The sequence below is a fragment of the Oncorhynchus mykiss genome, chromosome 11 (genome assembly GCF_013265735.2).
Source record: "Oncorhynchus mykiss isolate Arlee chromosome 11, USDA_OmykA_1.1, whole genome shotgun sequence".
In the NCBI taxonomy this organism is placed as follows: Eukaryota; Metazoa; Chordata; class Actinopteri; order Salmoniformes; family Salmonidae; genus Oncorhynchus; species Oncorhynchus mykiss.
The window spans coordinates 39,420,815-39,447,669 of NC_048575.1; the positions used below are offsets into that span (position 1 = coordinate 39,420,815).

Genomic DNA, 26,855 nt, shown 5'->3' on the forward strand with positions numbered 1-26,855 from the left:
TATGACTTCTATTTTAGCCCTTGGCAACGCATACGCTCGTTGGCGCAATAATTGAATAACATAGATTTCTAAATATATTTTGCAACGCTCACGCACGTGATGCGAGCGGTGTGGTCAGCCTATTAAGAGGGTGTGAACAATGCTGAATGGGTGTAGACAAAGAAGGGCTCTCTAATAGTAGTACCAAAACATTGAAAGACGGTTTTCTCAAAAATGAGTTTACATGAGTTTATCAACTTTCAAAACATAATTCATTTGTTTCATCAAATGCAGTGTATGATATACCATTTTGTAGCTCTGAGTCTATACTTTTATCCAATGTAAAAAAAACAGATATTAAAATGTTGCTATATAAAGAGCCAGAATCCAGGTTATGAGTCACATATAGTATTATTAAACATAATTTGTACCAGCACAGAGCCTTCCCCTGGGTTATACTCATTTGAATCCCGTGACCTGTACAGCTGGGCATTCATACCCCTCCAGACATGACATGAAACATAATATAATGTGACATTTGACATCAAAGAGTTATGTCAGATGGACAAAGAGTTTTCACTATTATTCACCTAGGTCATAATGTGAGATAAATGAACTCAAACAAGGCCTAGGTTTACGTTTGCGTATCTCCAGTTAATCATAGATTTTAGAAAACGTCTAAAAACAGTATGCCCCACAGATTATGTGACATGGTTAAATAATCTATGACGATGACATTGTCATAATGTGATTGATACCCCAGGCAGGACAGCCTTGGGGGAGAATAGTTGGAGGTGTGGAGTTCCACACAGTCCGATGGCCTCTCCAACGACCTCTGACCTCTCCAGATGGCAGGATGTTCTGATTTAGTTGGACTGCTGATGTGTTTATGGTAATATTATAGGTTTAAGAGGTTTTGATCCTATGTTGATGTAGTAGTGCTAGACAATGTTCATTAAAGACGTGTGATTAGCCTAAATACTACCTGTCAGACTGTGAATGGTGCATTTGCGTGCACATGTGAGTTTGTAATTTGTGTGTGCTTGTTCTATAAGGTATGGCTGAGTGTTGTGTGTATTAGAGATTCATACAAGGACAATCTTTTCAGAAGTCCTGCTGATAGCTGAAGGGGGGTTGATAATAACAGCTCTTCAGTATGAGAGATCCAGAATCGTGAAGGCCATCATCACCCTCCTTCAACCCACTCTAAGCACTCCGTCACTGGGAGAACAACACCATCCAAGACAGAGGTTGTTATAAAGTTATTACCAGTGTCTTGTAAATCATTGGACATGTAAACAAGTGCCAGGGGTCAAACCCAGGGCTGAAACCCATCCAGCGGTGACGTCGTGGGACGTCGTGGGACTATAACAAATACCCTGTTGATTTCCACTTAGGACACGCTTCTGTTCCGGCCACATCAAATGAATGAATCCATTCCAAACAATAACCTTGCCTGCTACACATTTGTGATTATTTAATTATCCCATGCCTGCCTGCCTGCCTGCCCCACCCCACATTTTACTTGACAAATGACTAGGCTCGCCTCATCAAGCTCATGAAAATGTAAACTAATGGGAGGTGGGGCTGGGCTCTGTGCCAGACTTTCAGACACAAATGGCCTGAATAAATGCTGGCACATGCTGCAGCTCCTCGTAAAAATGCTCACGGAATATGGGTGACATGGGTGTCCTAACAAATCAAATTTAAGAAGTTATCTGATTGTTTAATTTATTTTCCCCAGTCAGTGGACTCTGTGGACATTTGGGGTGTGTGTTTGTGTATGCGTGTGTGTGACTGAGCAAGAGAGTAGATAACACTCCAGATAAATTATATTATAACTTATTTTATATTCCATGCCCTCAACATGAAATATACTGTATATATATTCAGCATGAAATATTATGTTCAGACTCTGCCTGGATAAGGGAAGTCATATCACATTGGGTTTTGTTCATGCTACATTTTAATAGTAAAGCGCTTTGAGTATGACCACACAGAGGGCTCAGACAGACAGGTGTGGGCTCACAGTGACATCATTAGTGACCCAGGAGAGGTCCAAATGGCAAGTCTAACATTACATAATATATTAATGATAACGATATTTTACAATATACACACAGAAATAAAATGTGCCCCATTCATTCAAACCACATTCATACATTTGACATTTTGCTCCTCCCACGGTCATCCAATCACATCATTCTCTCCAGATGTTGCTCTTGGCTCCTACAATCAGAATTCAACTGACAATCATGACACTCCTTCCTTGACATGCAGTTGTTACTCTTTATCACAAATGTTGTACATGGAGGATGTTTCTGACACTACTGTGTCTACTATCACAGAACTAGAATGACATTCTATATTTATATCTACTAAACTGTAGGTCCTCCCTCCGCCTTATCCCTTAGCAATAAACAGCTTGCTAATAAGATCATTATTCCATTGTAAAAATAACATTTCCCCACCCTCCTGTTCACCACCTATCACGTGCATTTGACTCTCCTCATCATATCTGTCATGTAAATTGCTGCTATCCCAAGCTTTCTAGTGACTTGTTGAGAATATAATTTGCCAGTACATGGTACTTTTCAGACACTACCTGTACATTGATATATACAATAGCTATCTGCAATACAAATGACCATGGCTTTAACACAGAGGCTTCATAAGAAGACAATCAACAGCATATGAGATTAGACTTCACTACTAACCATGATGTGAATGATGTCAAAGGACTCAATACTAAAGCCAAATACATATGCATAACACAAGCACACATGTACTCATGCAAACATATAATTGCATAATCGTGCACGCATGCACACACAGCTTAAAACAAGCACAGTTGATCTCATACGAGAAAATCAGCTGTTTGATATTCTAGTGCTATGGTACTCAAGTGTTCTGACTGGATTCTCCTGTGTTCTGTTCTTCTGAAGTCTCATTTTTCTCTTGTTCTGTCTTTGCTGACAGTATTCTTGTATTGTGGTGTTCTGTTGCTGTGGTTGCTCTGGTGCTGAGTTTTGGTTACTCTAGTAGTGTTCCTGTGTGGTTTCTTATCCTGTGCAGCAGGTGACAGTAGGCATCTTCTTATTGGGACTTCTGTAGAGGTTAGTCACAGACTCCTGGTTCTCATCCCCATGAACCTGCTTGGTCATCTCTCTGATGGGGGGGGGGGGGGGGGGGGGGGGGGAGTAGAACGAGAATGAGAACAAAAGAGAAAGAGTTAAAGGCGTTACAAAACTTTACATGTTGTTCTACATTTTGGTCCAGGAAAAAAATATTTAAAAGTATCCAACTCAGTCAGATCAGAGAGTACTCTAAGGAGCAACAAAATCACTTAGCAGAGAGAGAAAACAGAGATGTCTAGGATCCGGTATTTCTTACCTGGCCAGATGCAGCACGGCCTCTATGACATTAGATCCGTCTTTAGCACTGGTCTCACAGAAGAGGGCGTTATATGTCTGAAAGGAAACAAACAACGCAACTCTCAAATCAGGCCGAAGTTCCATACATTGACCTGACCAGGCTATATTCTAGGGTACAACTAGACGTGACTGTAAATCCCTCTGGATAAAATAATCTGCTAAATGACAAATGTAAATGTAACTAATGTAAAGGTTTAAGTAAGACGTTGGGGTTGAGTGGTCTCACCATGGCCAGCTTCTCTCCGAAGCTGGTGGGGACACAGGTGACACTGTCCTGTAGTGCTTGCTCCCTCAGGTCACACTTATTTCCAACTAGCATGATGGGAATGTCATCCTGGGACACGTCCTGGACACAGATGGACAGCAGGTTAAAACACAGGCCAACAACACTGACAACAAACACAACAACACTGCTATCCAAAACTCAAAACTGAGTGCGTCCCAAATGGCACCCTATTCCCATTATTGTGCACTACTTTTGACCAGGGCCCATATGGCTCTGGTCAAAAGAAGTGCACTATAGGGTGCCATTTGGGATGCACACACTTATCACACAACTCAACACTGCAATGAAATGGACACAGCGTTGCTTCAACAAGTTTTTGCCCAGTGGGATGTTGCTATAACTAGCAACATGATAGCCTAATGTTTAGACTTTAGAGTTTGTGATCTGGTTAATGATTAGCCCAATGGGGTAAATCGGCAATCCTCAGCCTAATTATTTATAGCCACTATGCTGCATCAGGTGGGCTACACCCGGTAATAATAATGATTACCAAATAGCACACCTCCCTGATAATATGGACTATTGTTATATTGGGTTCATTTCTGTAGAGGGAAATTACAAGTTTTTTTTATTTTTAGGGTGAATCAGCTTTAATATTGCGGATAGATTGTTGCTTCCGTCGATGTAATTTTCTGCATCGTTTCCAATCCCCCATATATTTTCGGGGTAAATATATATATATATATATATATATATCTATATATATACATACACATACCCACACATGTACATATATATAAAAATACATACATATACATACACACTTAAAAAAAATATACCTTCCTTTATTATTCCCCGCAAACCCTACAACCGCTCCCCTAATTGGAGTAAACTATTAAACAACAACACTTAGGCTTCTACTTCCAGCTTGTACATACTATACACATTTTACAGACACAATCTATTTACAATAGTTATATTTGGTTTGTTTTTAACCCTGGCCTTCCTCTACTTCTGATGTCCATCCAGTTTGATTTCTATTTGCCATATCTTTTAAATGTTTATATTCATTCATTTTGGAGTAGGATGTCATTTTAAAAGTCACCCGAACCGACTTTCTCACAGTCATTCTAATCCCAAAATGTTTACATCCCGTGGCATCACCCAGATGTGTGCTACACATTGGTGGCGGATAGGCTGAATTTGAACCTTAATATGTGGTTAGAGCGTTGGCCCAATAACCAAAAGGTTGCTGGATCGAATCCACGAGCTGACGAGGTAAAAATATGTCGTTCTGCCCCTGACCAAGGCAGTTAACCCCTGTTCCCCGGTAGGCTGTCATTGTAAATAAGAATTTGTTTTTAACTGACTTACCTAGTTAAATAAAAAAAAATAAAAAATGTGAAGTTCTTTGAGCATCTTGGAAAATTGTATGTAAAAATGTATTGTATAAATTATTACTACCTCAATCATGTCCACCCATTCTCTCACGTTGAGAAAGCTCTTTTCACAGGTGACATCATACAGCAGGAGGACCCCGTCGGCTCGTCTGAAGTACGACTTCGCAATGCTGCGGAACCTAGGACACACACACACAGGGATAGAGGTTAACAGAGCACCACTACATAAGATTGGCTGAAATAGACATGTTCACTAACACACGCATGCATGCAAACACACACACACAGCTCTCACTAACCCCTGACCCTGACTCTAACCCTAAATCTACCCTAACACTAAACCTAACCCCTAAACTAGCCTTTTTACAAGTGAGGACCAAAATGTCCTCACTTCTCTGAATATTTGTTGGTTTACTATTCTTGTGAGGACTTTTGGTTCTCACAAATATAGTAAAACGTGCCCCCCCCCCCACACACACACACACACACACACACACACACACACACACACACACACACACACACACACACACACACACACACACACACACACACACACACACACACACACACACACACACACACACACACACACACACACACCTCTCCTGGCCTGCTGTGTCCCACAACTGTAGTAGGGTGGGCTCTCCATCCACTACTAGAGTCTTCATCTGAAAGTCCACCCCTGAGGATCAACACAAGAGGATGTTCAAACACACTACTCCAAAAGACAATCCCATTACCATCTAAATATACATTCTATATCTGTCCCAGGCAACTAGGCATGCATACTTGACTAGCACCATGGGATAGAGCATGCAGTTGCATGGTTTGCTAACTATCTGTCTGATAGAACTCAGTGCACTCAATTTGATGGGCTTATGTCTGTTAATAAATTGTCTGTCTTTAATGGTGTGCCCCAAGGCTCTGTACTTGGTCCTCTCTTGTTCACTATTTATATAAATGATTTAGACAAAAATGTCCGAAATGCACAACTTCATTTTTATGCTGATGATACTGTCATTTACTGTTGTGCCTTGTCTCTTACAAAAGCTTTCCAGAACTTGCAAACTGCTTTTTATACTGATCAACATACCTTGTGTAGATTGAAGCTTATCCTCAATACTGACAAAACTAAACTAATGGTGTTTTCTAAAGCAAGAAATAGACCTCTGAACCTTTCACCTATTACTACCTGTCAGGGCAAGGAGATTGAGATTGTAACCTCATGGAAATATCCTGGAATTTTAATTGATGACGGCCTCTCTTTTAAATTGCATATTCAACCACTTTGAAGCTGAAATTGGGATTTTATTTTAGGAATAAGGCCTGTTTTTCTTTTGAAGCCAGAAGGAGGCTAGTATCAGCTAAATTTATGCCTTTACTAGACTATGGGGATATTCTATATATGAATGCTTCTGCTCAGTGTTTGAGATCAATTGACACCCTTTACCATGGCACTTTGAGATGTATTTTAAACTGCAAAACCTCTATGCACCACGGCACTTTGTATACCAGGGTTGTCACTCGTAGGCTCAGTCACTGGTATACTTTTATTTACAAAGCCATTTTGGGTTTACAACCTTTTTATTTCTGCATTTTTATTGTTCAGAAATGTGGTGGGTATTCTCTTCGTTCGCTGGACTTTATCCTGCTAACTGTTCCAAATGTCCGAACTGAATTTGGTAAAAGGGATTTTATGTACTCTGCGCTCTACGATGGTCTTGGAACGCCTTACAAAATACTTTTAAACTGGAAGAACTTGTCCCGATTGTTATTTTTAAATCACTGATGAATCACTTGTAGTTTTTCATGTTGTTTGTCTGTCATTTTTGTAATGACTTGGTGCTGCCTATCTTGGCCAGGACGCTCTAGAAAAATATATTTGAAATCTAATGGTTAAATTAAAGGTTAAATAAAAAAATTCAAATAAAAAAATAGAACCTTTGGAGACTTCACAAGCCAAGCTGTGTTGGGGAAAGTAGTGTGAAAGCGTGCTTAACCGAGCCCGAGCGGTCCAGCTAGACAAACTCCTTGTTCGCCATTTACAGTCAAAAGTAATGTGTGGATAGAATGATACTGTAAGCAGGTGAGAGCTAACACAGGTACGCTGACACACCCACCCAGGGTGGCGCTGGTGTTTCCTCGGAACTCGTTCTTGCAGAGGCGGAGCAGAAAGCTGGACTTGCCCACCGCTGCATCGCCAGCCAACACCACCCTGTAGGCCTTCTCTGATGTCATATAGCCCAGGTCAGCTGACTCCTTCTCTTTTCCCTATACACACACAGAGAGAGAGAGAGAGAGAGAGAGAGAGGTGAGAGAGGGGGAGGGAGACACAGAGAGAGAGAGAGAGAGAGAGAGGAAGAGAAAGCACGAGAGGGAGCGAGAGAGAAAGAAAGAAAGTGAAAGAGGTTAAAGGCACACCTTGACTGTATTGTACCGGACCATGTCATAATACTGGAATGATGTTAACTCACTTGTCATGTATAGTCAACAATCAACAGTTTCTCCTGAACTAAGTCAACCATTTACGCTCAAGTGTTTTCTACTAAGTCTGCCTGCTAACCAAGTAATTCCGCCAAGTGTCTGTTTCTTTTTAAAATGGTTTTAAAGCTCCAAAATTAGCTTTTATTTTAGTTCTACAATCCATGATTTACACTCTCCTCTCTTCTCACACCACTGCCCTCTGTCCTGTACCTCATTGGTGATGGCAGAGAGGGCTTTGCGTGTGGACGCTCCAGAGCTGGTCCGGCTGACTGACTCCAAAGGTTTCCAGTCCAGGACAGAATCACTGTCTGATCCAAACACCATCTCATCCCGCATCTCTGCAACCTGACACATTAACACTATCGTATTAACATCAATACATAATGAGCGTTATCAGTAACAATAAGTGTATGTAGTACAAGTGGATGACGATGAGTGTATAATGTCTTTTTGTGTGTGTGTGTGTGTGTTGTGCATTACTGTAAAGTGTGTGTGTGTTTGAGTGTCTGTGTGTGTAATAAGCATGTGTCTGTGTGTGTGCATATAGTGCGTACATGTATGTGTGTACTACGGCATAGTCTATGTGTGTGTGTTTGAATGTAGTGCTTGTGTGTGTATGGTGTAGTGTGTGTGTATGTGTATTACTGTATGTTTATGTGTCTTACGTCATTGTCAGAGTGGCCCCCCGCCAGGCTGTCTGTGTTCCCTGCCACCCTCTGTTCCTCCTCGTGCCCTTTCACCTCCTGCTCAGAGTCATATTCGTTGTTGGAGCCACGCAGCGTGGACATGCCGCTGTCTAGGGAGCTCTCGGGCAGGCTGTCTACCTCGCTGCTGCGTTTTACCTGCATGGCCGGGTCACACAGAGCCAGGGCTAGGGTGTCCAGACTGGGCCGCCGACACCCCAGGGAACTCCTACCACCTTCACCTCCACAAAGGCCCAGCAGGTCTCCGTCCGCATCCACACCATCCACACCCGCCTGGTAGAACCTGGGACAGTATAGACAGACAGAGGCATTCCTGTCATTCTCAACATCCACACAGGCTACTCAAAACAGAAACCTTTCCTCACTACAGTGGTTCATCGACTTAAGAGATTCCCCGGAATCACAGCTTCATTGCTCCAGACCACCGCAGGGGGGGAGTTAGAGCACTCATTATGCATCTGGGTCAGAAAGTTTTTATATGACCAATCATTTCGAGTGGTTCCAATGACAAATTTCACATTATGCCACCCGTTGCTGGTAAGTGTATGTAAACTTTCTATATAAACTGTACCTACACACGTATCTCAAGGCCTACCTTCAAACGCAGTGCCTCTGCTTGACATCATGGGAAAATCAAAAGAAATCAGCCAAAAATTGTAGACCCCCACAAGTCTGGTTCATCCTTGGGAGCAATTTCCAAACGCATGAAGGTACCACGTTCATCTGTACAAAAAATAGTACGCAAGTATAAACACCATGGGACCACGCAGCCGTCATACCGCACAGGAAGGAGACGTGTTTTGTCACCTAGAGATGAACGTACTTTGGTGCGAAAAATGCAAATCAATCCCAGAATAACAGCAAAGGACCTTGTGAAGATGCTGGAGGAAACCGGTAAAAAAGTATCTATATCCACAGTAAAACGAGTCCTATATCGACATAACCTGAAAGGCCGCTCAGCAAGGAAGAAGCCACTTCTCCAAAACCGCCATAAAAAAGACAGACTACGGTTTGCAACTGCACATGGGGACAAAGATAGTACTTTTTGGCGAAATGTTCTCTCATCTGATGAAACAAAAATAGAACTGCTTGGCCATAATGACCATCGTTATGTTTGAAGGAAAAGGGGGAGGCTTGCAAGCTGAAGAAGGAAGAAAAATGACGTGGATATATTGAAGCAACATCTCAAGACATCAGTTAAAGCTTGCTCGCAAATGGGTCTTCCAAATGGACAATGACCCCAAGCATACTTAAGTTGTGGCAAAATGGCTTAAGGACAACAAAGTCAAGGTATTGGAGTGGCCATCACAAAGCCCTGACCTCAATCCTATAGAACATTTGTGGACACAACTGAAAAAGTGTGTGCGAGCAAGGAGGTCCACAAACCTGACTCAGTTACACCAGCTCTGTCAGGCGGAACGGGACAAAATTCACCCAACTTATTGTGGGAAGCTTATGGAAGGCTACCCGAAATGTTTAAACAATTTAAAGGCAATGCTATCAAATACTAATTGAGTGTATGTAAACTTCTGACCCACTGGGAATGTGATGAAAGAAACTAAAGATAAAATAAATAATTATCTCTACTATTATTCTGGCATTTCACATTCTTAAAATAAAGTGGTGATCCTAACTGACCTAAGACAGGGAATTTTTACTAGGATTAAATGTCAGGAATTGTGAAAAACGGAGTTTAAATGTATTTGGCTAAGGTGAATGTAAACTTCCGACTTCAACTGTACAGCGGTCTAAGGCACTGCATCGCAATGCAAGAGGCATTACTACAGTCCCTGGTTTGAATACAGGCTGTATCACAGGCAACCGTGATTGGGAGTGCCATAGGGTGGCGCACAATTGGACCAGCATCATCCGGGTTTGGCCGGTGTTTGGCCGTTATTGTAAATAACAATTTGTTTTACCTGACTTGCCTAGTTAAATAAAGGTTCAATTTAAAAAACTACTGGCGGTAACTGCAGCGCAATAAATAGGATGTGAACAGTGGCTGGTGCTGACAATATAGCCAGCTTGTTATGCAAGTGTTGCAGACCAACAGATGGAGAAAACCTACACCAGTCAATCAATTCATTTCAACAATAATCTTCATTTTAATTTGACTTTACAAACAACATTAATTAATTGGAGTCTATTTCTTCGGAGCCTAGACCAATATAAAATAACTTAACTCGCTGAGGTAGGCTATGAGACTTAACAGACACATTTTTTATTAGGCCTACCTACAATTTTTGACCAGTGGCAACTGGCAAATGTAGCATCCGACATAAAACAATAATTTAAAGAAAAAAAGTATCGTTCAAACTTAAACAATGTAACTAATAATGAAAAGCACACATTTGTAAATCCCAAACTCTAAAAGTAATTGGAATGGTAGATACAAATTATTTGTGACATTGTGGTTACAATAAAGAATGTAAACAAGATGCTTTGTCTCCACAACTGTAGCAGGTGTAGCCCATCATGCAAATGTTTCCTATGAGCAGGACAATATACTTTTTATAGCCCGGCTACTGTTGTGAAAATCCCTCAACTTGCCATGTATTCGATGCTTAAGTACACTAAAGTGTTACATTTCTAACTCAAAACAGCAGTACAGTATTTCTTCATCAACATCTTTATGCGTTGGTTAATAAAATACAGAGAAAAAATACATTCAAATGTGGATGTTTATTTAAACTACATTTTAGTCTCGTTTCCACCCAGCTCCACGACCACAGCTGAAATGAGCGCCATTTGGGGAGAGTCAGGCGGCATTGGCGGAGAGTCAGGTGGAGAATGACGCGTAGAAAATGGCGAGGAACGAGATGGAGATGGAAATCCATGACATGCACACCTGTGAGCTCTGGAACTCCACCTTTCGACAGGCAGAGTCAACATACGTGGCGGGTTCGTCAGGTCGTTGTTTCACCCTGACATTTCCATTCCTCTTCTGACAACAGAACTTGACCAACTGCTCACCAGGCACAGCAAGGGAAGGCCGGACCGTTATGCTGTTCTGCTATTCCAAGGATGTGTAACCGAAGAGAGATACCACGAGTGGGCACAGAATACCAACTAGGATGGATCACGAGGCAAATGTGGCTTACCAGTGAACCTCCGGGGGTTCATCATTAATACTGTGTCTCAGAAGTGTCTATCCATGACTGATGCAATCCGAAAAAACATTAAAGACAGAGTTATTGAGCACTTGAGGTTTCTAAGAAAGTCTGGACATGGCCTGTTCTCCCTTATGTAAGGAATTAGGCACTTTCCCATGTTTACTACAGTATGTAATGTAGGCTATGTTTACTTGTCAGACTGCACAGTAGCCTAATAAACAAATGCAGGTGGCTTATATCTTCAAAATGCTTAAATGCTTTATTATCCAAATGTAAAAGCATATACTGTACAGTACTGTATTTCTTCATCAATATCTTTATGCTTTCGTTATAAAATAATGATTAAAATACTCTTTCAAAATGCTGATGTTTATTTAGTTATGGATCCATAACGAATTACTATCGGAATAAATATAACTGATTTACAGAAATATTGGAACAAAGTTGTCTAATGAAGGCAAAGAATTTAGAATCCTCCAATCCTCTTATGCTGTAGCCTAACCTGAATGTCACATTGTACAGCACCATATTTTCCATTCCATACTAACTGAAACCCTGGGGGTTTCGTTTTTCGTGGAATAGAAACTCCATAATATTAATCAAATTAATTAAGCCAAATTTCTTCAAATCAATCCCATATACTATGTTATTACAAAAAAGGTTTTAACCTCTCTAGGGTATGTGGGAAGCTAGCGTCCCATCTGGCCAACATCCAGTGAGATTGCAGAGCGCCAAATTCAAATACAGAAATACTCATTGTAAAAATTCAGAAAACAAAACATATTTTACATAGGTTTAAAGATTAACTTCTTGTGAATCCAACCACTGTGTCAGATTTTAAAAATGCTTTACAGCGAAAGCATACCTTAAGATTATTTGAGAACATTGCCCAGTTGACAAATTATTACAAACAGTAACCAGTCAAGCAGAAGCGTTACAAAACTCAGAAATAGAGATACAATTTATCCCTTACCTTTGATGATCTTCATATGGTTGCACTCAGAAGACATTCATTGACTCAATAAATGTTCCTTTTGTTCGATAATGTCTCTTTATATCCAAAAACCTCTGTTTTGTTTGCGCGTTTTCTTCAGTAATCCACAGGCACAAACGCAGTCAAAACAGGCAGACAAAAAAATCCCAATTGTATCCATAAAGTTCATAGAAACGTCAAACGATGTTTATATTCAATCCTCATTGAGGATTTTTAGCCTAAATGATCTATAATATTTAAACCGGACAATAACGTCGTCAATATAAAAGGTAAACAAGAAATGCACTCTCTCGGGATTGCGCATGAAAAAGCTCTGTGACACGTCAGGGTCCACTCATTCAGACTGGTCTTACTCCCTCATTTATAAGAATACAAGCATGAAACAATTTATAAAGACTGATGACATCTAGTGGAAGGCATAGGAACTGCAAATTGAGTCCTAAGTCAATGGATACTGTAATGGCATTGAATAGAAAAATAAAAAAGTACAAAAATTAACTTCCTGAATGGATTTTTCTCAGGTTTTCGCCTGCCAAATCAGTTCTGTTATACCCACAGACACTATTTTAACAGTTTTTGAAACTAGAGTGTTTTCTATCCAAATCTACCAGTTATATGCATATCATATCTTCTGAGCCAGAGTAGCGGGCTGTTTAATTTGGGCATGCTTTTCATCCAAAATTCTGAATGCTGCCACCTACCCTAGAGAAGTTAAATGCTCTTGTAATGCCAATATGGAAGACTATCAAATGCTTCTCAAAGATGCCCTCTGGTGGTCAAACTAGCACTGACTTGCATTAACAGAAAAAATGGCTGACAATTAAATAACGTGCCAGAGAATTCTGCAGCAGCCCGCAAGGTGTGCTGCAGTATGACACAACTTTAAAGGAGGAACCACCGTACAACTAAGCTAGCTCCAACAACCAAGCTAGAACATAGACTGTGCTGTTTTTTGTATGGATGGCTATGAGTCCTGTATGGATGGCTATGAGTATACAATGCAAACATGCACATGTCCAGTGCTAATCTTCCACCTGATAATAATTGTACATAAACTTGAGTTTGAACATACACATGTACGTGTGCAGTGTGTACCTGTATTAGAGTATATTATCTGGAGTCTGTCTGCACAAACACACCAGCAGGCTGTTGCTAGTCCAGTTCTGTCTTACCTGTCGCGGTATGGAGATGAGTAACAGATACTCTTGCTCCTCCTGCTAATGGTGCTGGCTGGGGAAGCACTGCTACCACGCTGAAACACAACCACAACATCACTGTCACAACTCTCTGGGTCACTGTGTGTGTGTGTGGGTGTGTTTTTGTTAATGTTTGGGTGTGTGTCCATACACTTATGTGTGCGCACGTTAGTGTGCACTGACCTGTATGTACTGAACCCTATGTGTGAGTATAGGAATTATCGTTCGATGAGAGTGTGTGAGACAGAGTGGAAGTTATGAGGTTATGAGGAGAGTGAGTTAGGGGTCAAGACTGAAATATGTTGTTGTTGCCGTTGTTTTTGTTGTTGTCTGTCATTGCCTCAAACATGGCTCAGTTGATTCCTCCAACAGACAAGCCCTTAGGACTGGCATTAGAGATTCAACCCTGACGTTAAAAGCAGAGAGATCAGAGAGAAAGAGAGAGGGAGTGATGGGAAGAGGAGGATAAAAGGGGTGTGGGATAGGGAGATAATTCAAAGAGGGGTGGAAGAACAAAGATAAGAGGCAGGGAGAGAGCAAGAGAGAGAGAGCATGCTGGTGTTACCATAGCTATGTGGTTGTCTACCTCACCTTATTGCTCTTGCTGAGGGTGTTCTCCAGGGAACTGCGCAGCCCGTCGTTACTGTCATGGAGCTTCCTGTTGGCTGTTCTATAGAGGGGAACAGAGGAGGGAGAGAAGCAAAGGAGAGAGAAGAGGGAGAGAAACAGAGGAAGAGAGAGGGGAGAGGGAGAGAAACAGAGGAGAGAGAAGAGGATAAGAACGGGAAGAGGTGATCAAAAGAGCCGTTGGCAGGTCTTCTCAAAATGACTTTTGAGGCTTTCAAAAACAGAAACTCTTTAAGACTCACAAAACTCCCAAGGCTTACAACTTCATTTTCCTCAGTTTACAGGCAACTCGATGTAACATCAAGTTGTGAGTTTTGAAGTATTCCTGTTTGTGGGTTAGGTGAGCATTTGTCAGCGTTCCTGTTTATGTGTCAGACAAGCACTATGATTGGCCAGACTTACTGTAGGATCTCTATCTGTCGCTCCAGGTTCTCCCTCTCATCAGAGAAGTCTCTCATCATCGCCTCATCCCTGCACATACAAACACAGTCATTCACAAATAATACATACACTTTCATAAACACTCATAACACATAATACATAAACTATAATAACACATACTACAAGTCCCCCCTTAAAAACACATACTACATAATCTACAATAACACATACTACATAAACTACAATAACACATACTACATAAACTACAATAACACATACTACATAAACTACAATAACACATACTACACACACTCTCAAAACACATACATTAATTATCCAAAACAGGAGAATGTACATTCTAATAATGCAGACAAAAGCAGACACTTCAACAGTCTCAAAGAATCGGCACATTCACAACACAAACTTAGTTTGACTGGAAAGGCGAAGTGTGAGACTGGTTGCCAGGTAACCAGGTTGTGAGACTGAGTGTGAAGTCACACTAGGATATCCTGTTCCAAGTCTGGAAACATGTTACCACCCCAGGGAGGGGAGGGAGCAGCCAAGAGTCATTTACAACATTAACAATGTCTACACTGCATTTCTGATCAATTTGATGTTATTTTAATGGACAAAAAATGTGCTTTTCTTTAAAAAACAAGGACATTTCTAAGTGACCCCAAAGTTTTGAACAGTAGTGTATGTGTATGTGTATGATTTACTAACAGTTCAACACTGATTATGTAATACATGATGACATTCGAAAGGCATTTTACAAGTGATGTCCAACACCCATGATACAGTAACTGTGTGTGTGTGTGTGTGTGTGTGTGTGTGTGTGTGTGTGTGTGTGTGTGTGTGTGTGTGTGTGTGTGTGTGTGTGTGTGTGTGTGTGTGTGTGTGTGTGTGTGTGTGTGTGTGTGTGTGTGTGTGTGTGTGCATGTGTTTCTCACCGCTCAGAGTTGATGCTGTGGTCTGTCAGATCACTCTTCAGAGAGGCCAGTTCACTCTGAAGGAAGGCTATGTTAGTTTGAGACTGCATCAACTCCTGCTTCAACCGCTGGTTTTCCTGGGGAGAGAGGGAGTGAGAGAGAGGAAGAGAGAGAGAGAGAGAGGTAAAGGGAGAGAGAGGTAGAGAGAAAGAGTGAGGTAAAGAGAGAGAGAGGTAAAGGTAAAGAGAGAGAGATGTAAAGGTAAAGAGAGAGGTAAAGGTAAAGATAGAGAGAGGGGAAAAGAAGAGAGAGAGAGGTAAAGTAAAGTAAGAGAGAGAGAGGTAAAGAAAGAGAGAGAGAGGTAAAGAAAGAGAGAGAGAGAGAGAGAGAGAGAGAGAGAGAGGTAAAGAAAGAGAGAGGGAGGAGGTAAAGAGAGAGAGGGAGGTAAAGGCAAAGAAAGAGAGCGAGAGAGGGAGGTAAAGTTAAAGAAAGAGAGAGAGGTAAAGGTAAAGAGAGAGAGAGAAAGGTAAAGAGAGAGAGAGAGGGGTAAAGAGAGAGAGCGGTAAAGAGAGAGAGAGAGGTAAAGAGAGAGAGAGAGAGGTAAAGGCAGAGAGAGAGAAGAGCGAGATCAGGAAATGGAAGAGAGTTAAAGGATGTGTTCAGAGTGATATAGGCCTAGCAGGAAGACCCATCTCACCAGAGTCAGTTCGTTGATCTTTCTCTTCAGGGTTGAAGACTCATCTTTCATGTTGATGTTCTTGTACTGGTCTTCAATCTGAGGAGGGAGTAGACACCTTTAACACACATCGCTGCCTGCTGTCAGTGAATCACAATATTCAATGGCACAGATAGCAGCATAGATGGATTTCATTCAATTGTGATTGAGTTAATCTGATTGGATGTCTCACATGTTCATGAACCAATGAACCAACATGCTGAGTGGGTGAACAGGAGTGATTGGCTAGAGTAGTCGTCCAGGCAATAGATGCCACATTATTGGTTAATTGTTTACTTTTTCATTAACAGCATGAAACTTGGCCCCAAACTATGTATCAAGTTTCAGACTTTATTGGAAAAGTTTATATTTATTTCACACCACCTACAATATAAAGGATATCTTTAGCGTGTACTAGGTGGAACAGTATAAGTGATGAATAGTCGAATGGTAAACTCACCAGCTGCATCTTCTGGAGCTTGTGCTGCAGTTCACACACCTCAGACTCATAGTGTCTCTTCAGCTCACTCAGAGCTGCCTCAGTCCTCTTGGCCTCCTACAGATAACAGAATAGAACACGGTGTAGCAGCATCCCATCTATTATGGCCTCCACAAGGATACAAGACACAATTCTAATGTCTTACATCATCATCAAATGTTCACACACTGTCAACATACAGATACAGCCACTGTCAAAACACCCAACTACTGTCCAAATCAAATGGCACAGTGTATGTGCATGCATGTGTGTTTCTGTGTGTGTGTGAATACGGTAGTGTTCTTCTGTGTGTGTGCATGTGTATGCTTGTGTTTGTTTGTACTTCTTTTGTATCACTCCTCTACGTTCCACTGATAAGAGTTTGAGCTGTGCTATTTTAGGGCAGTTTGGGTGACAGGTGGAGGGGGCCCGGGTGTATCAAGGAACTTGAGCAGACCTGCCAACCCTGTCCAACTTTGTAGAGTATCAGACTCGCGCAGAACACCCAATTGGGGTTTTCTTTTCCCCGCATGCTCGTGCCACAAGCTGTTTGTGAGTCTGATCGCAATTGTAGCACTTGAACCAAATCAAGCCTATAAAAGGTTGGTATACTTTCTTTCTTGACAGCGTTCCATCTACACATATGGTACAAAATCACACAAAGGGCCTTTAATCTTTGAGTTAAAAAAATAAATTGTATTAAACAAATAATAACAAGTTATTTGTTTAGGTAAAGAATGTACAAACGTCTTATCCACGATAAAACATGTTTTTTTTATTACTCTGACATGATAAAAATAACAAATGTTTGAATCAGAGCATCAGTATCAAATGAACATGTTATCCATAATAACATAAAAAGAAAAGGGAATCTGTACCTGTTCGCTAGAAGAGTCCGGTGTTTCAGCCTATGTAAAGGTGCCAATTGGATTGCTTTGCAGCGCATACATCAGACTTTCGAAATTGATAAAATCTCAAATCATTTTAGAAGCATGGTCTCTATAGCTAATACCGGACATTCTTCTAAACTCCCGACTCCATTTAATGCCAATATGTTTATATTTCTTTTTTATTATACTTTTGTAATGCTTTTTGTGATGTGGATCATAATTATAGTTATCAGGTTGCGTGATCCTTGTAATGTTACATGGAAAATACAACTAATGAGACGCATAATTAAATGTATATCCCACTCACACAAATGCGACCAGTTACTTTTCGTATTTGCATTTCATTTCTTTCACTTGCAAATGTGAGTGAACTGCTGGCACTTTGGAGCCCACTGAATGTCAATATTATGTTCGCTAATGTTAGCTTGAAACAATTAAACAACAACCTTTCCACAACACACAACACAGGGATTTGTCAATGTGTTTACGTACATCTGACAGTCGGCAAACTCAGCATCACAACAAACAGGAGGAGGGGCACACACAGGGTAGCTACGTCGAATAATGATGTATTTACCTCCAACTCCATACATGTCTGTGTGTTTCAGCTCGAGAATTGAGACGTTAGATTTACTCAGTGGATTCATTTTTTATTGTAAAAAAAAAAAAAAAAAAAATCAGGCCCTATTCATTTCTGCATACTTTTTAACTCGGATTTCGTACATGGCCAACATTTTGGTACGCAAAATGCGTGCATGTTGGCAGGTCTGCATGAGTGCTGAAGTAGTAGATTGCTTTCTGATTGGATACACCTTAACTGTTACACTGGATGATGACACAGACTTTCATGGGGGGGGGGGGGGGGGGGGGGGGGCAGGTGAGTCTAGGTGTGGGTGCTTTTCTTAAGCATACAGCAGCTGCACAACAAACAGAGCTGATGTAGCACACTTACATAATGTACATAACTACACACACACACACGGGGAGATAAGACTGTTCCCAGAGTAGAGGAATGAGAGATTCCAGGAATAGGAGTGTTCCATGGAAGTATGGAAACCGGACATTTTCCGTCAACATCCCACTGGAGTTACTTTTAACAAATGATTATAAATAAACTCAGTATATAGAATCTATATATGATAACAGCTTGACATATCAGACGTCAACACAGCCGAGGATTGTTTGAGGTTTAATGAGTAATTTGATCACAAGTCCTCTCTATTTAGCATGAGTGAAGAGATGAGCTCCACCCTTCTTATCAGTGGCTAAACCCTGTAGGAACACAACCTGCCCAGATCGCATGACAACATGGACATCATTTCTAAAGTTAGAATTGACAATCATGCAAGTGTGTGTGTGTGTGTGTGTGTCACCTGTTGCTGTGTGTTGTTCTCAGCTGCATGGATGCGTTGATCCATCTCCTCCTCCATCTCGCTGAGCTGCATGGCGGCTTGGTCATGGGCTCTGAGCAGAAATAAAACATAATACTGTAACTGAATTTATTATATCTGTGTTGGCCTTTGGAGAAGTGTAACTTGGTCAAATAAACGATGGAAATTTGGGCATGAAGTGGGTAAAAAAAATCTTCCTATAATGACACAGGGTTGATAGAGGAACATGTCAAAATGCAGAATTATGGCACATTAGCAAGCCTTCATTCATATAAAAATTGGATTTATTGTATTATCCATGTGGTCTAGATTAAAGAGCACTTCATTGAATATAACAGGCTTTATACAATTCAATATTGGTGCACAAGTTCTACTTAAAATATCAAACTTCCCATTTGTATTTGAGGACGTGTACGGTATGATAGAATGTCTGCATGTGTACAGTGTATGTACAGTATGTGGGTTTTAAGTAAACTGCGGTTGTCGGTGAGTGTGTGTGTGTGAGCGTGTGTGTGTGTGTTAGTACCGTTTCACAGCCAGGGCCAGGTTCTCCATCTCAGCATTGTGCTGCTTGATCTCTCTTGTGAAGCTCATAATGACTCTCTCATACTGAGGCACCATCCTGGGCTCTGTCATACTGATGTTCTGGTACAGCGTGGCTGCCTGCTCATTCCTACAGACACAACAGACAGGCATTCAGACAGATAGATGGACGGACTGACAGACAGACAAACGAACAGGCAGGCAGACAGACAGACAGACAGACAGACAGACAGACAGACAGAGACAGACAGACAGACAGACAGGGGGAATGTTAATACAAGTTACTTACAACAGCATAAGGCCTTTCATCTAAAACACATTTGGAACAGCTACAGTATATTTGGAACAAAACAGCTACATTTTATTTGTAACATGCTTCATGAAACAACAGGCAGGTGTAGATTAACGGTGAAATGCTTACTTTTCCAACAATGCAGCATTTTTTTTAAATGACAAGGAATAAAATGCAAGCAAATAACAAATAACAATAAAGAGTATAAAAAACATGGCTATATACAGGGAGTACCAATATCGATGTGCAGGAGTACGAGGTAATTGAGGTAGCTATGTACATATAGGTAGGGGTAAAGTAAATAATAGACCGAATAGATAATAGACTGATGTGTAGCAGCAGAGTATGTGGAGCAGTAGCATATGTGGTGTATGGCCTATATATTTTACATTTGAGATTCTTCCATCATGTAGCGACCCTTTGCCTCGTAGCCTTTCGCACTCTTGGCATTTTCTCAACCAGCTTCACCTGGAATGCTTTTCCAACAGTCATGAAGGAAAACTTGTTGGCTGCTTTTTCTTCACTCTGCGGTCCTACTCATCCCAAACCATCTCAATTGGGTTGAAGTCAGGTGATTGTGGAGGCCAGGTCATCTGATGCAGCACTCCATCACTCTCATTCTTGATCAAATAGCCCTTACACAGCCTGAAGGTGTGTTGGGTCATTGTCCTGTTGAAAAACAAATGACAGTCCTACTAAGCGCAAACCACATGCGATGGCGTATCGCTGCAGAATGCTGTGGTAGCCATGCTGGTTAAGTGTGCCTTGAAATCAAAATAAATCGCAGACAGTGTCACCAGCAAAGCACCCCCACACCATCACACCTTCTCCTCCAAGCTTCACGGTGGGAACCACACATGCGGAGATCATCCGTTCACCTACTCTGAGTCTCACAAAGACACAGCGGACGGAACCAAAAATCTCAAATTTGGACTCATCAAACCAAAGACAGATTTCCACCGCTCTAATGTCCATTACTCGTGTTTCTTGGCCCTAGCAAGTCTCTTCTTATTATTGGTGTCCTTTAGTAGTGGTTTCTTTGCAGCAATTCGACCATGACGACCTGATTCACGCAGTCTCCTCTGAACAGTTGATGTTGAGATGTGTCTGTTACTTGAATTCTGTGAAGCATTTATTTGGGTTGCAATTTCTGAGGTTGGTAATGAACTTATCCTCTGCAGCAGAGGTAACTCGGGGTCTTCCTTTGCGGTGCCGGTCCTCATGAGAGCCAGTTTCACCATAGTGCTTAATGGTTTTTGTGGCTGCACTTGAAGAAACTTTAAAAGTTCTTGAAATTGATTGACTGACCTTCATGTCTTAAAGTAATGATGGACTGTCCTTTCTCTTTACTTATTTGAGCTGTTCTTGACATAATATGGACTTGGTATTTTACCACCCTTACATTGTCACAACACAACTGATTGGATCAAACCCATTAAGAAAGAAAGAAATTTCACAAATTAACTTTTAACAAGGCACACCTGTTAATTGAAATGCATTCCAGGTGACTACTTCATGAAGTTGGTTGAGAGAATGACAAGAGTGTACAAAGCTGTCATCAAGGCAAAGGGTGGCTACATTGAAGAATCTCAAATATAAAATATATTTTGATTTCTTTAACACATTTTTTGTTACTACATGATTTCATATGAGTTATTTTATAGTTTTGATGTATTCACTATAATTCTACAATGTAGAATAAGTAGGTGTGTCTAAACCTTTGACTGGTACTGTACATATTCTGTAGTTCGGGGTAAAGTGACTAGGCAACAGGATAAATAATAGACAGTAGCAGCAGCATATCTGGTGAGTGTGAAAGTATGTGTGTGGCGTCAGTATGCATGTCTGTGCATGTTATGCGTTTGTGGGTGTATATGTGTGTTGGGGTGTCAGTGTTAGTATGTGTGAGTGTGTGGGTAGAGTCCAATGTGTGTGCATAGAGTCAGTGCAAGAGAGTTTGTGCAAAAAAGGGTCAATGCAGGTAGTCCGGGTAGCTAATTTGATGAGCTATTTTGCTGCCATGTTTAGATGTCTTATGGCTTGGGGGTAGAAGCTGTTCAGGGTCCTGTTGGTTCCAGACTTGGTGCACTGGTACTGCTTGCCGTGTTGTAGCAGAGAGAACAGTCTCTGGCTTGGGTGGTTGGAGTCTTTGATACATTTATTAGCTTTCCTCTGACACCACCTGGTATAGAGGTCCTGGATGGCAGGGAGCTCAGCCCCAGTGATGTACTGGGCCGTACTCACCACCCTCTCTAGTGCCTTGCGGTCAGATGCCTTGCAGTTAACGTACGAAGCGGTGATGCAGCCAGTCAAGATGCTCTCAATGGTGCAGCTTTTGGAGGATCTGAGAGTCCATGCCAAATCTTTTCAGCCTTCTGAGGGGGAAGAGGCGCTGTTGTGCCTTCTTCACAACTGTGTGGGTGTAGACCACATTAATTCCTTAGTGATGTGGACACAGAGGGACTTGAAGCTCTCGACCTGCTCCACTACAGCCACATCGATGTGGATGGGGACGTGCTGGCCCTCCATTTCCTGTAGTCCACGAACAGCTTCTTTGTCTTGCTGATGTTGAGGAAGAGGTTGTTGTCCTGGCACCACACTGCCAGGTATCTGACCTCCTCCCTATAGCCTCATCATTGTCTGTGATCAGTCCGACCACCGTCGTGTCATCAGCAAAACTTGATGATCGTGTTGGAGTCATGCGCGGCCAGGAAGTCATGGATTAACAAGGAGTACAGCAGTAGAGGACTAAGCATACACCCTTGAAGGGCCCATGTGTTGATGGTCAATGTGGCGGGTGTGTTGTTGCCTACCCTCACTGCCTGGGGAGGCCCGTCAGGAAGTCCAGGATCCAGTTGCAGAGGGAGATATTCAGTCCCAGGGTCTCTGAGCTTGGTGATTAGCTTGGAGCGGACTATGGTGTTGAATGCTGAGCTGTAGTCAATGAACATGTTAGGTATTCCTTTTGTCCAGGTGAGTGCGGGCAGGTGGAGTGCAATAGAGATTGCATCATCTGTGTATCATATGTGTATCATCTGTGTATCTGTGGGTCCAGGGTGTTTGGAATGTTGTTGATGTGAGCCAGCCTTTCCAAGCATTTCATGGCTATGAAGGCAGGCGTTCTAGGGCACGGGGATGATAGTGGTCTGCTTGACACAAGTTGATATTACCAGGTCAAGAATAGGTCAGCACATGCTCTCAGTCCGGGTCCTGGTATTCCATGTGGCCCCGCAGCCTTGTGAATGTTAACCTGTTTAAAAGATTTACTCACATTGGCTATGGACAGTGAGATCACACAGAACAGCTGGTGCTCTCATGCATGGTTCAGGGTTGCTTGCCTTGAAGCGAGCATAGAAGGCATTTAGCTCATCTGGTAGGCTCACATCACTGGGCAGATTGCAGCTGGTATTCCCTTTGTAATCCGTGATAGTTTGCAAGCCCTGCCGCTAGGCCAATTGTGCGTCACTCCGGTAACCCCGGTTACGATAGAGCCTGGGCGCGACCCCACTCTGATGGCACAGCTGGCGTTGCAGTACAGTGCCCTTAACCACTGCGCCACCCGGGAGGCCCTAACATGAATTTATTTTAACTGAATATGCAGGTTTAAAAAAATATACTTCTGTGTATTGATTTTAAGAAAGGCATTGATGTTAAGGTACATTCATGCAACGATTGTGTTTTCTTTTTACCTTTATTTAACTAGGCAAGTCAGTTAAATCATCCCCCATTTGGCCAAGTTGGCTGTCTTTGTTAGAAAGAAATAGTCTTCACACAGTTCGCAACGAGCCAGGCGGCCCAAACTGCTGCATATACCCTGACTCTGTTGCACGGAAAGCATGATAAGTGACACAATTTTCGTAGCAGGCAATATTAACTAAATATCCAGGTTTAAAAATATATACTTTTGTATTGACTTTAAGAAAGGTGTTGATGGTTATGGTTAGGTACACATTGGTGCAACGACAGTGCTTTTTTCGCAAATGCGCTTGTTAAATGACCCGTTTGGCGAAGTAGGCTGTGAGTCAATGATAAATTAACGGACACCGCATCGCTTATATGCAACACAGGACAAGGTAGATAAACTAGTAATATCATCAACCATGTGTAGTTAACTAGTGATTATGTTAAGATTGATTGTTTTTTATAAGATACGTTTCATGCTAGCTAGCACCTTACCTTGGCTCCTTGCTGCACTCGTATAACAGGTAGTCAGCCTGCCACGCAGTCTCCTCGTGGAGTGCAATGTAATCGGCCATGATCGGTGTCCAAAAATGCCGATAAATATTCGGCCATTCTGATTAATCGGTCGACCTCTAATCTGTATACCTATGTAGGCTACAGTATTTACCTGATATCTATTCAGGTACTTACATTTACATTTAAATGTTGCTTCTTGTAGAGCTATTTTACATGTTAATCTATGCCTAATTAAGAAACTCATTCATGGCTCATTCAACTGGGTCAGATGGGTAGAGATATCTAAAGTGTGTGTGTGTGCCTTCAACAAGGTGACCATATTATAATCCCTGAGCATATAGACTCACTGTCCTACAGTCAACAGCACTGTCAAAACAGGCAGTGTCACTAGTACACGCCCGGATCTTAAAATCCAGGATTTACAGAGGGAACACCTTCTTCAATGCAATGTTTAAAGTTAAGAAATGCTAAATACTTTTGTTACTACTAATAATGACACTATCAAAAACCAATAAACATAATATTTTACAGTGAGAGGATTGAAAAAGTTGTTTATTTGTCTATGACTGTAGAGTATTGGCTATATCCCCAGGCCTCCAGCTATACCCTAGGCTGGTTGCCTGAGTTTCTGCTTTAGCTAACCTCACTTCTTTGTTGTGTAATAACACATCTAGTTACCTGCTTCGAATATATTCTTAAACTATAACTATTTAGGAGTGGTACCATTACTGACCCCTGCTCTACTCCACCCATGGCTCTTCTATGGGCAGGATAATAGAAAATAGTATGGTGACCTTGGTCTCTGGATCTGAACCCTGGTGGATGTAGGCCTACTGAGTACAGACATGACTGTTCTATCACACAATAATAAGAACATTTGATCCACAGCACTGGAAAACCATCACTAATAGAGGGCCCCAGGAGTTGCCCTTTTTCAAAGAAACAAGCTAAGATGTTAGTTCCAATGGGTGACTTTCTACAGCTGGTGAAGCTGGTGATCAAACAGTCATAATGAGGTCTATTTAAGACATGATGGCGAACATGGAATCACTGTGTTAATCAATGTCCCCTCCATGGTAGCGTGTCAGGGCGCAGCTCAGTCCCATGCCAGCCCTAGAGGGGTGCAAGGACAACTGCTCAATGGGAACTCATTTCAAAACCTGTCATAGGACACTGATACTTTCCTTTCCTTCTTTCCTTTATCTCGCTCATTCTTTCAGTGTTAGGTTGCAGCAAGGGTTTCTATTGGTGATCTTAGAGATATTTGATATATTTCATCCAATAGCTAGACTGACCTGAGTACACATACGAATGCACGTGCATACACATAGAGGTGTAAACCACATCTGGCTAATACAAGTGGGAGAAATGTTGACACCGGAATAGCCAAAAAGTTTGAATTAAAACACTACAATAGTACATGAATATTTGATATATATATATATATATATATATATATATATATATATATATATATATATATATATATATATATATATATATATATATTGTGAATCTATTATAAGGGGAGAACCTGTAGCCTATTGGTTACACTTCAAATGTACATTGAAACTGTTTTACGCATGCATTCCTACGACGTTTGGACAATATGTAAATCAAAAGTTTATTAATGAGCAGGTACGATTGTTTTGTAATGTGTTCCATACTTGACCTGGGTATGAACCGGGCATGGTCCCCTAGTCGGGTCTGGAAATCTTCCCAGGCCTGAGAGGAGACTCCCCAGCTCTTGTTCTCCATGTCTCCTCGGTACACTTGCTCAGAGATCCGGTGGAAGCCGCTAATGAACTCCGCTAGATTGATTGTCCCGTCTCTGTCGATGTCCAGTTTAGAGAATATGGGCTCTCTCTCCGTCGGCGGGACAAGGAGCTCTGAGCAGATTTGGAAAAACTAATCTTTTTCAATCCGTCCAGAATTATCCACATCACAAGCGTGAAAGAGCGAGCAGAGACTCTGCCGGTTCATACCCATGGCTGGTAACGACATGGTTTAGTCTGGAGTGGAAAGCCCCACCAAACAACAACCCAGGGAACAGATCACTATGACCAATTATAACAGAACGTTTTTGACCAATTCAATTCCTTTCACCACGATCTTCCCGAACTTCCTTCAAGTCTGGCGTTTTAGCCAAGTCTTTCGACACTGTCAAACACCTTATCGAGTTACAAAAAAGGTAAACAAAAAATGAAGTTGTTATTCATTCTCTCCTGGACGACTTTGACCGCCTTGGGCTAACAGTATTAATGTGTCGTCCTATAGTGTTGTTTTGTCAAGTCTTCTTTCCGGGTCTCTTGCCTGATGGACGGGTGGAGAGGGGCTGGGTACGCGCGGCTGTTGAAGCGGCTCACCTTTACTACTTCAGAACACTCTTGTGTCGGCCTCTCGACTTCCAGAGGAACAGGCACAAAACAAACAAGGGCCGGGCATCCGGCCAACCAGGTACAGAATTACCTGTAATCCGTTGACTAAACTAAACACATCTAAACAGTTCAAAAAAACTGTTTCCATGGAGAGTGTCTTGAAGAACAATACCCCCTTCTGTCTAACTGGCTGCCAGAGGACATGGGAAACTTTCAGTAACAAGCAGCATGTAAAAAAACGTGTATGATACTTTGAGTAAGTAAATAGATGACCAATTGGATAAAGCTCAGTGGCGATTTTAGCATGCACATGTTGGTGGGGCAAACAATCCAAAAATGTGTGATGCATGCCGGCAAAGCCACTACACAACACAACCCTAAACGGTGACATACGGTACCCACAAACTGTTAGGGCCTACATAAAGCTGTTTGAGTCCCAACACCTTACCACTGCTATAACGTTCAGCACAGCCTTGTCTGGCAGCGAAACAGTTCATTCAG

At 41.7% G+C, this 26,855-nt stretch overlaps 1 protein-coding gene across 1 annotated transcript; it reads right to left on the reverse strand.

Moving 5' to 3' along the window:
* Positions 1-1,927: 1,927 nt before the first annotated feature.
* Positions 1,928-26,563, reverse strand: LOC110535684 (ras and EF-hand domain-containing protein). Its single transcript, XM_036935445.1, has 17 exons — positions 25,649-26,563; positions 19,471-19,617; positions 18,927-19,017; positions 16,646-16,741; positions 16,168-16,245; positions 15,492-15,607; positions 14,563-14,631; positions 14,125-14,203; positions 13,510-13,589; positions 8,192-8,513; positions 7,737-7,871; positions 7,163-7,313; positions 5,643-5,724; positions 5,104-5,218; positions 3,640-3,759; positions 3,373-3,449; positions 1,928-3,147 (listed from the first exon to the last, which is right to left on the reverse strand). The coding sequence occupies exons 1-17, from the start codon at positions 25,732-25,734 to the stop codon at positions 3,042-3,044; spliced, it is 1,950 nt and encodes a 649-aa protein (XP_036791340.1). The 5' UTR covers positions 25,735-26,563; the 3' UTR covers positions 1,928-3,041.
* Positions 26,564-26,855: the final 292 nt, after the last annotated feature.